Raw genomic sequence first — 11,373 nt, forward strand, 5'->3', positions numbered from 1 at the left:
AAGTAATATTATTCTGTATTTCTTTATCATTTGTTCTTATTATCATAATTGTTATAATAGTTGTTTATGAATGAAAATAAATTTAAAATTTGTGTAAATGAGTTAATTGAAAATTAGTTTGGTATATTTTTTAACATTTAGTTTATATGTTAGTAAAAAGTATATTAATATGAAAATATTTGGAAAGAAACAAATTATAAATAACTAAAAGTAAAATAAATATTTTTTCCTCTTGAGTGTTTTTTTGTTTTTTTTCCACATTGATTTGATCTAATCCCTCATGTTTTTATTTTTTTTTAATTTGTGATATTTTTCATGTAATGGTACTGTCAAACATGATTTTTATTAACATTTTTTTAATATTTAGTTAAAGGAAATAAACATAATATTGGATGAACATAGATATAAATAAAGTTACACGAATAAAATCTTGGTAGCTAATTTAGATACCAATTTAGAAGCCATTTTATAGATTTTAATTAATAATATAAACCATTTTAGATACGAATAATTTTTTAATCCCTAAAATAATATTTAATTTAGTCAATATAGTGACTAATTATTTTTTATCTCTAAATTTGATTGCTATTTAATGATTTTCTTGTAGTGAAATATTTGATTTGGATAAATAAGTCAATGTTGACCCATGATTCTTTATGCTGCATGCTTGGGAGAAGAAGTTGAGTATTTTTCCAACTATTAATCATTTGTGCAACATCAGTGCCAGATTTGATTTCTACTAAATCGTGCACAATTTTTTTATTAACCACTATAAGTAGACAACGTTAGTTGATTTCATTGATTTCTTTGCGGTGTTTGTATTATAATACTTAGATTGAGTGGTTTGTGTAAATCAATGACAAGGTACCAACAATATTTGGTGTAAATCAATTAAGCTCAAATAATTTATACTCTTTTACTCGGCAAGAGGACTGAGTCAACTGTAGTACAACTGAGGATTGTCATATCCACAGGAAATTAATGATATCACAATATATTTTATTTTTTATGAAGTGAAACGTGAACTGAAGATTATTTGCATTTATAATAATGATAATAGTAATAGTAATGCTAATGCTAATAATAATAATATCTAATAAATATTTAGATTGAGAGGTGAAATGTTAAATCAATCAGTGAAACAAAGAGATATTAATATAACACAGATGTTGGAAATTGAATAATCATGTGACTTTCCCTTGTTATTGTTACTTATAGATGTAATGTTTTATTCAAGATCCTTATTCCTGTTTTGGCAAAACCAAGCCGATTTCTCGCGTAAGGTTATCTAGAACAGTAAGTCATTATTATGATCTTAATTCTCCATTAAGATGGAACAGTTCACCATTGTCTCAACTTCGCGCTTTACGAACATTGAGTTTTATGGTTGGTTGAATAGGGTTCAGAAACATAAAATCATCTTTTAGTCTCATTCATACCCTATGCACACTACCAAATCCAAGGAAATTCAATAAAAAAGAGAAACATGCATTTATAAACAACAATAACTCCAGAAATATCATAGTGTCATCTAATCCCACCCAACAAAATATATTTAGCAACTCACAGTAAGATCTTACCGTACAACACAGGATGAGAAGTTAAATTACAATAATAAAGATCATTTTGATGTTGTGGCTAACATAACTTCAAGACTCCATTATCTAGAAATTAGTCTTCACTTCTTCTGAGACTTTGACCAACTTTAGCTTGATTAGATTGAGAAACTCAAACTCTTTGAGCTTGAGTCAACAAAACCTCACTATTTAAGTCTCTCTAAAGATCTCGCTTAATCCTTCTACTAAAATGAAGGTGGATCATGCTACCGAAAGATTGTATGAAATTAATGGTAAAACTAGATAATGAAACTCATAAAATATTTTTAAAATCTTAACAACCTTAACAATCGTGTATAATTTTTGATATAATAAATTTTAATATAAATATATATAATAAAGAATAAAATGAAATAATTTATCTTCCAATAATATTAAAGAAAGAGCCGTACAATATCAAAGATAGAAAGAGGACATGAATCAAGTTAAAAACATTAAATTTTGTTTCTATACACATCTCTCCTGTATAAATTAAATAATAAATAATATATTAATATTTAAATAATTGTTTTGGTTTCATTTTTTCTGAGCAATTATGAATTGTTAAACCAAAAATCCAACCGATTGGTTCTGAACAAAATATCCAAATTGATTAAAAATATTTCAATTTTAACCAATTATTGTCAAAATTTGTGGGACTAAAATATATATAAAGTAGGGTTTTACTATACTTTAAACAATTATAAATAGTTATATCTAATAACTGTTTTTACCTTTTACGTTTTCAATTCCTACAGGAATCAGAAGATGGGGATGCCTTCAAAGAGCACCTTTCCAATCTTTTCTCTCCCAAATTTCTAAATTGTTTCATAATGAAGAGGAGAGAAAAGTGCCATGAATATATTCCTTGGTGAAATGTTAAATGTTATTATTTTTATAAAAGAAAATTCAAATTCTCTATCTCCTGATAATTCCTGAACTATTAATTTAAAATAATATATTCTTTTATCTTTTTTCATCCCAATTCACTTCAAAACACTCTCACACATAACTAAGCGAAAGACAGCTAGCTACGCTGACAGGAATGTTCGAAATCCAAGTTCCAAACGTGTGCTCTGGTCGGCGTTTTCAACGGTTCAGTCAACCAGTTAACACTTAACGTCCGTTACAAAACTATGCAGATTCCAAAGAATCTCTCCCTCCGCTATCTTTTCTCCTCCGTCAAATCGCCAATACCTTTTTCTCCTGCTTTTTCTTCCCCTACATTATAAATACCCCATTTGAACACTTCCCGGTCTCAATTTGCGGTTATTCAAAAAACTCCTTCCTTTTCCTTCAAAACCATAATCCCTCATCAAAAAACCATATTATTATATACCATCAACTGGAGCGAAATTCAGCATACTTTAGCTCTCCACGTGTATTGAACCAAAGTCTTTTCTAATGGTAGGCGTTGAATTTTGATGGTATTCAAGGTATGCTAAGTGCTTACACCAACGTTTTCACTTTCATAGCCAATTTAGTTTTCTGTCACCATTTTGTTGTGTGTGCAGTTTATGCATCTGTTTTTTCTACTTTACGTGTTTGCTTGCATACCAGACTGATCCTTAATCCTTGGTGATTTGAGGGTCTGATTTTTGAATTAAGATATAGAATTTTGCATGTTGTTGTTTGATTAGGAAGAATGCTGTAACATCATTTCTGCTGCTCAAACTTGCAAATCTTTGTTAAGTTGAAGTTTTGGATTTTGACTTGGTTAAATTTTTTTGTTTGAATATAATGGTTTGATTGGGGTGGATTAGTGGCCTTTGAATTAGGACGTAGATTCTTTTTCTGGGTTTCGAGGATTTTTTCTGGTTTATTGGTATAGTATGAAAAAATGAGTATGCAGCTTCCATGAACTCAGCATCGGGAAGTGGGGCAACTGCACAATAACATCAACAGGAAATAGTAAGATTTAAGTTCTGGTTACGTGGCTTAGTGGCTTTCCTGGTTGCAAAGTAAGGATTGGGTCTGCAATGAGGAATTGTGACTTACATGGTATTGTTGCTGCTGTTACTATAGATGTTATTATAAGCTTCCTTTCTCTTACTACTTGATTAGTACATGAGCATATTTTATCTTCATTTGAGATCTCTAATATATTCCCACATGCTAAAAGCTGAACATCTCAGAACAAGAAAATAGAGAACGTTGATAGTAGGTGGCACCATCCTAGAAAATGTATTTTAAGCTTAAATCAATCTTACAAAATTGATTTATAAAATAAGATCTTGCACCTAGTTATATATTATAATTTGACTATATCAAATAAGATCTTGCATCTAGTTATATATTATAATTTGACTATATCTTTAGTTGATGTGGGTTGAATACATTGACTAAATATATTCAAATTATAATATGTAAGCAGACCTTATTTTACAAATGTTTTTTGTGATGTTGAATTAGATTTGAAGTTCATCTTTCAAAAATAAAGAAGTGTAGGAAAGAATTCAACGACAAATACCAGAATCATAGCATTACATGTGCTGATCAGCTTTTATATTTTTCAGTGTGTACAAGTTCATCTATTTCTTGTATGTATGTGTGATGTTTCTTCCCGCTTCTCCACTTGTTAGGCTAGTAGATGATTGTTGTGGAAAAAAATAATTTTTATTGTGGTGTTTATGCGAATATTGACAGATTGCTTCTCTGTTTTTCAAGTTTTATCTGCTATTATCGAAAGTGTTGGTATACTAGTCTGGAGCAGAAGTTTGCCAAGGAAGCTGCCTTTAGGTGATCGCATTGTCATAGTATGGACTTGAATGAGTTTTTAAGTGTCGGTGTGACTAGTTCGACTGGAATCCCTTGCACATCATCTTATACTCCTATTTCATCAATACCCAACAGATTGCTTGGATCCTTGAAACACGACATAGAATACTCTCCTAATTCGGCCCTTTCTACTCATTTTGATTCTGATGCTCTTTCTTCTGCACTAAGTGACGGCCAGGAACAGCACACCGGTGGGGAAATTCACTCTGGTGTAAACCCTTTGCAGGAAAGCAATCATTATTTGTATAGGCCAGTCTCATCCGTGGACCATCTCCAAGATGGCATGCAACTATCTACTAGATGCTTTTTTCCACAGGATATAAGTTATGACCATGAGACTAGATTTGCATTGCAGGAATTAGAAACTACTTTGATGGCACCTGATGGTGATGATCAAGTCACCACATCAAGCACTTCTTTGGGTGTTAGCAGAAGGCCTACAACATCTGGCCAGAGAAACAGGTCCTGGAGCCATGAGGGTCAGCCAAGTGATGTTGCACGTGTAGGTAAGCGTCACAAATCAACCGAGGAAGTATCACTACAAGGATCCCCTTCAACCAATTTGAAACAATTGCTGATTGTATCTGCCAAAGCCTTGTCTGAAAACAACATAAAAGATTTTGATCAATTGATAGAAAAGGCTAGAAGTGTTGTGTCTATAACTGGGGAGCCAATCCAGCGCCTTGGTGCTTATTTGGTGGAAGGGCTTGTTGCAAAGAAGGAGGCATCAGGAAATAACATCTACCATGCCCTTAGATGCAGAGAACCTGATGGAAAAGACTTGCTCTCTTACATGCAGCTTCTGTATGAAATATGTCCCTACTTAAAATTTGGTTACATGGCTGCCAATGGCGCCATTGCTGAAGCTTGTAGAGATGAGGATCACATTCATATCATAGACTTTCAGATTGGTCAGGGAATTCAATGGTGGACACTTCTTCAAGCTCTTGCAGCAAGACCTGGTGGAGCTCCTCGTGTGCGGATCACAGGGATTGATGACCCCCTTTCTAAATATGTTCGTGGTGATGGATTAGAAGCCGTTGGAAAAAGGTTGGCTGAAATATCTCAGACATTTAACATCCCAGTTGAGTTCCACAGTGTGCCTGTTTTAGCTCCATATGTCACAGAAGACATGCTTGACATTAGGCCTGGTGAGGCTTTGGCTGTGAATTTCTCTTTGCAACTCCACCACACGGCTGATGAGAGTGTCGATATGAGCAATCCAAGGGATGGACTTTTGAGATTGGTGAAATCACTTTCTCCCAAGGTAACTACGTTGATTGAGCAAGAGTCAAACACTAATACCACTCCTTTCTTCAACAGGTTTATAGAAACCTTGGATTACTACTTGGCAATTTTTGAGTCCATTGATGTGTCTCTTGCAAGAAAGAGCAAGGATCGAATTAATGTGGAACAACATTGTCTGGCACGGGATATTGTCAATATTATTGCTTGTGAAGGGAAGGAAAGGGTAGAGAGACATGAACTGTTAGGCAAGTGGAAGTCTAGGTTGACAATGGCTGGCTTTTCTCAATATCCTTTGAGTTCATACGTGAATTCTGTCATAAGGAGCCTGCTTAGGTGCTATTCAGAACATTATAATCTTGTGGAGAAGGATGGGGCCATGTTGTTGGGATGGAAGGACAGAAATTTGATTTCAGCTTCAGCATGGCATTGATTACACTGAGGAAATATTGTAGTTGGGGTAGAATATGTTGCTGACAGAGGTTTATGTTGATTTCCAGGGCCATGTATCCCTCATCATTGTTTTAAAGGTCATTGTTCCATAAATTAGTCTATGGAGTTTCATATCATAGTGATGTAGACTACTGTTTAACAATTCTTTTATAAAATGTTTAGGTATGTACAGTATTTTGGTTTACAAATATTGTACTTGTTCCTGAAACTTATCCTTTGTCTCCAATACAAAATTAAATGATTTCACAATAAGATTATTGACAGATTGCTACATTCTTATGCGATAAAATTTGTTGAATTACCATTTTTGTCTTGATAAGATTGTTTGCATAAGCTGATAAATGGTGACTGGATCTGTATATATGTATTTGAAACCGATGGTAATTTTTTCTGTCGGGGCATGGTGGGTTTTCCATGTTTTTGACTGAGCACCAGGATGGTCGTTGCAAATACTTCTCACGCTTTCGAGATATCTATCTCAATCAAATACTAGTCATACATATCAACAGTTACACACTCATCATTTGCTAAATCTACGTTCAGAAACACAAATAGTAAATGTAACAATAAGAAGGAACTTCATTCAATGCTATCATGAAACTTTTGAATGTAAAAGTGACTTAGTCCCGTCAGTGTACTATTGATCAGTCATTACCCGAATAAGCACTTAGAGACACATCTCTACTGGGACCCCAAAATAAAGTTTACACATCTAAGATAGTGTGAACTTGTCTTTTAAATGAAAACCTTGCCATTGTTTCTTCTTTCAAATGAAAACCTTGCCATTGTTCCGTTGTTTGTAGCCTGTACAATTTCTAATAATATATTTGCCAAATTTCATCTTAAAACCAATTTACACTAAGTAAAGTCAGGCAATGTGAGATTTCGCAACAACCCAGTCAACATATGCCTGTCAAACCAGGTGAGACTATCAGACTAGGCAACTACCAAGATAAGTTATATGCTCTATCCTCACTTGCAATTCCTATTCTCATCAGCAGTTTTTGTCCATAATGCAGACGTCCACGTTGACCATCTAACAGGTCTAATGTGTAGCAAAGAGCTCCTAGTCCTGAGCGACCATCTATCCCTTTTTCCTTTTCACAAAGAATTGTGCAGAAGAGCAAAAAAAGGAAAAGACTGACAAGGAGATTAATCACACATTCTGAAAGGTAGAGGTCTACATTCCTCTACTAGATGTTGTCAAACAGATTCTTAGATATGCCAAATTTTTTAAGGATCTATGCATATACAAGAGGCGTCTTAAAGATAATGAAAAGGTAAACATCGGAAGGAATATATCTCCTCTCATTGAGAAGGTTGTGGCAGCAATACTTGAAAAAGGCAAAGACTCAAACACTTTTACCATACCTTGTATAATAGGCAATAACGGTTGAAAATGTTATGCTTGATCTGGGAACATCTATAAATATTATGCTTTTAATTATGTTTACCTCTTTATCTCTTAGTCATCTTAAACCCACAAATGTAGTCATTGAATTGGCTAATAGGAGAACAGTCCAACCTACAGGACTCTTTAAAGACGTTTTAATCAATGTGAATTTTGTTTTTTTTTTCAGATTTCTTGATTTTGGACATGGGTGGAGTAGATGCTCATTCTGGGGTATCAACCATGATTTTGGGAAGACCTTTCCTAAAGACAATCCGAATATAGATTGGCCATATGGCGAAATTCAACATACTAGACAATGCAAAAACAACTTCAAAACCCCTTTGTTTTCTACACTAACATACTTACTGGTTTGGTAGATGACAATTTGCTTGAGTTTTAGAGGATTTTGTTTTTCCCAAGTTATCCAGTCTCGGTGATAATTACACATGTAATTCATGTACTAAATCTTCTACTGTCATATATGTGCTGAAATAGAGAAGAACATATCATCTAATAACACAGAAGGTGTTGAAGATGCCGGTTTTGACACATCTGATACACCTACGTCATCCAATACTCAAGAATGTATTGATGCAACCATAGGATTTGTTCATAAATTTGACCCAGTTGAGCTGCAGCTTGCTAATTTTCCGAACCACCACCATCTACTCTTCAGCTATCACTTAAGGGAGTTAGAATCACTTGTAAAAACTAATTTCAGTACAACAAACACCTATGATTTGACTTATGATCCCTCTATGTGTGAGACATGTGTTCAAATAAGTTAGTATCTAACTACTGATTATGCATATGGTATTACAGGATCTAATATTGCTATACTTGCATAGTCAATAGAAAAGAATGCACATTAATCACAAATGACTCTGACTTGGTCTCTATTATGGAGTTAATGACACTATTTTTCCCTCCTTAAAGTTTCGTAGACTATCTTTAGCACAACTACCTACACCATACCCCAACCTTCCACCCAACATACATCACGCCTACATTCACCTGAGCATAACTACCTTGCCCAAACCTCATTTTGTTGAATTACCCTTACATGGAATTCGAAACAGGTTCCTTCAGTATTCAAAAAAAAACTTTAACCACTACACTAGACAATTCTTTAATATTACTATGATTTTTATTATAGTTATTATTATTCATATTAATAATATAAATAATAAGAATAATATGAATAATATTAATAATATAAATAATAAGAATAATATGAATAATATAAATAATATGAATAGTATGAATAATATTAATAATATTAATAATATGAATAATATTAATAATATGAATAATAATAATAATAATAATAATAATATGAATAATATTAATAATATGAATAATAATAATAATAATAATATTAATAATATGAATAATAATAATAATAATATTAATAATATTAATAATATGAATAATATTAATAATATGAATAATAATAATAATATTAATAATATAAATAATATGAATAATATTAATAATATAATTTTTATTATTATTATTAATCTAATTTTTATTATTATTAATATAATAATAATAATTTATTAATATAATTTATATTATTAAGTATAAATTATATTAATAATAATAAGTATAATAAAAATCATAATATGACTGAAGAACTTGTCTGGTTTAGTGGTTAATGCTTCTATGGTCACTGGAAGGTTGTGTTCGTCACAACAATTGGTGAATTTTTTATAAGATCGCAAGATGCAGGGAAAAACGAGTGGTAAAAGGCAGTGTGATCATTAAAAAAAAACCTATTGTGTGAAACACGAGTGTTGAGTGTAAACACGTGAGAAAGTGGTATCAAATAGTGGACTTTCACAAATACAAATGCAAACCTTAACACAACATTTGGAGGGACTAATGAAACAACAAAGTGTAGACTCCATGAGAGGTTGAATCAAATGGAGCAGACACAACAAGAAAATCATGAAGATAGGAGGAGGAGAAGAGAGAATGAGTAAGAACAAAGACAACTGAGATTTGATGGGATAAAATTAAATATTCCCACATTCAAAGGGAAGAGGGGTAGCTTACTTGGAGTGGGAGATTAAAGTAGAACATGTGTTTGCTTGCAATGAGTATAATGAGGAGCAAAAGATGAAGTTGGCAACAACTGAGTTTTCACATTATGCCTTAACTTGGTGGAATAAATACCAAAGAGAGAGAATTAGATATGAGGAACCCATGGTAGACTCTTGGACTGAAATGAAAAGGATTATGAGAAAGATATATATTTCAGCAAGCTACAATAGAGATTTGCAACTCAAACTTCAAAGAATGACTCAAGGAAATAGAAGTGTGGAAGAAGACTTTAAAGAGATGGAGGTAACCATGATTAGAGTTGGAATGAATGAAGAAAATGAAGCACCCATGACTAGGTTTTTGAATGGATTAAAGGATGATATTAGGGATGTTGTGGAGATGCAAGAGTATGTTGACATGGAGGATTTGTTGCACAAGGCTAACCAAGTAGAACAACAACTAAAGAGGAAGGGATTTGTGAGGAGGAGTTCTAACAATAATAATAATTCAAATTGGAGGAATAAGGTTATGAAGGATAAAGGAGTTCCCTCAAGTTTAGCCACATCTTCAAGTGGGAAGTCACCTAATAAATATAATAATCCACCACTTAAAAGGAAGACAAGTGAGGTAAAATGTTTCAAATGCTTGGGAAGAGGACATCATGCTTCAGAATGTCCAACAAAAAATAATATGTTCATGTTATCAAATGGACAAATAGAAAGCGAACCTTCAAGTGAAGAAGAGAAGGAAGAGGTAGAGGTGCATTTGGAGGCTTATGGGAAGCACAATGCAAGCTTCGGACCAAACCCAAAGGAAAAATATTTTCCATACTAGATGTTCCATTCAAGGGAAAATATGTTCACTTATAGTTGATGGATGAAGTTGCACCAATGTAGCTAGCTCAAGACTAGTTACTAAATTGAATTTGGAGAGAAAATCGCACCCAAGGCCATACAAGCTTCAATGGCTTAGTGAAGAGGGAGAGATGAAAATGAACAAGTAAGTGGAGGTGAACCTACCCATATGACAATATAATAACAATGTCTTGTGTGATGTAGTTCCAATGGACGCAACTCACATTTTGTTAGGAAGGCCATGACAGTTTGACACCAAAGCTATTCATGATAGTTTCACCAATAAAATCTCTTTCATGCAGAATAACAAGAAGATCATTCTCAAACCCTTAATTCTTAGAGAGGTGTGTGAGGATCAAATGAAATTGAGAGAAAAGAGAGATGAGTGAAACACCTAATCAGAGCAAGAGTGAAACACCTAAAAAGAGAGAAATACATGAGAGAAAAATGAGTGGATTATTGAAAGTTAATGAAGTGAAGAAGTTGCTACTTTTTAGCAAACCTCTTTATTTACTTTATTTTAAAAACAACACTTTGGTTGTTAACCATTCTAACCAAATTAATTTTCTTCCTAGTGTTGATTCTCTTTTGCAGGAGTTCAAGGATGTGTTTCGAAGTGAAATTCCTAGAGGGCTACCACCTCTAAAGGGAATTGAACACCACATTGACCTTCTTCCAGGAGCATCTTTGCCTAATAGGCCAGCTTATAGGAGCAACCCTCAAGAGTCAAAGGAGATTCAAACTCAAGTTGAAGAATTGAAGAACAAAGGATGAGTACAAAAGAGCATGAGCCCATGTGCTGTTCCATTCATCTGGTGCCTAAAAAGGATGGTTCTTAGAGGACGAGCACAGATTGTAGAGCCCTTGTTAGATGATTTATTGGATGAATGGAAAACTGCCTTTAAAACAAAATATGGATTGTATGAGTGGCGTGTGATGCCATTTGGGCTAACAAATGCCCCAAACACTTTTATGAGATTGATGAACCATGTTTTGAGAGAATTTTTGG

General features: G+C 33.2%; 1 protein-coding gene and 1 pseudogene across 3 annotated transcripts; both read left to right on the forward strand.

Moving 5' to 3' along the window:
• Positions 1 to 2,573: 2,573 nt before the first annotated feature.
• On the forward strand, positions 2,574 to 6,360 carry LOC137825501 (scarecrow-like protein 21). 3 transcript variants are annotated; one of them, XM_068631180.1, is made up of 2 exons: positions 2,574 to 3,031; positions 4,263 to 6,360. In XM_068631180.1, exon 2 carries the CDS (start codon positions 4,354 to 4,356, stop codon positions 6,049 to 6,051), a length of 1,698 nt encoding a protein of 565 aa, XP_068487281.1. In that variant the 5' UTR covers positions 2,574 to 3,031; positions 4,263 to 4,353; the 3' UTR covers positions 6,052 to 6,360. The 3 variants fall into 3 exon arrangements, with proteins under 3 accessions (XP_068487281.1, XP_068487289.1, XP_090153735.1); XM_068631188.2 differs by having other exon boundaries at positions 2,621 to 3,596; XM_090297609.1 differs by having other exon boundaries at positions 2,736 to 3,031; positions 4,242 to 6,360.
• A 3,498-nt stretch (positions 6,361 to 9,858) lies between these two features.
• LOC150023233 (uncharacterized) lies at positions 9,859 to 11,138 on the forward strand (annotated as a pseudogene).
• The last annotated feature ends 235 nt before the right edge of the window (positions 11,139 to 11,373 follow it).

This window comes from Phaseolus vulgaris, chromosome 11, assembly GCF_051622355.1.
Source record: "Phaseolus vulgaris cultivar YP4 chromosome 11, ASM5162235v1, whole genome shotgun sequence".
NCBI classification, from domain to species: domain Eukaryota; kingdom Viridiplantae; phylum Streptophyta; class Magnoliopsida; order Fabales; family Fabaceae; genus Phaseolus; species Phaseolus vulgaris.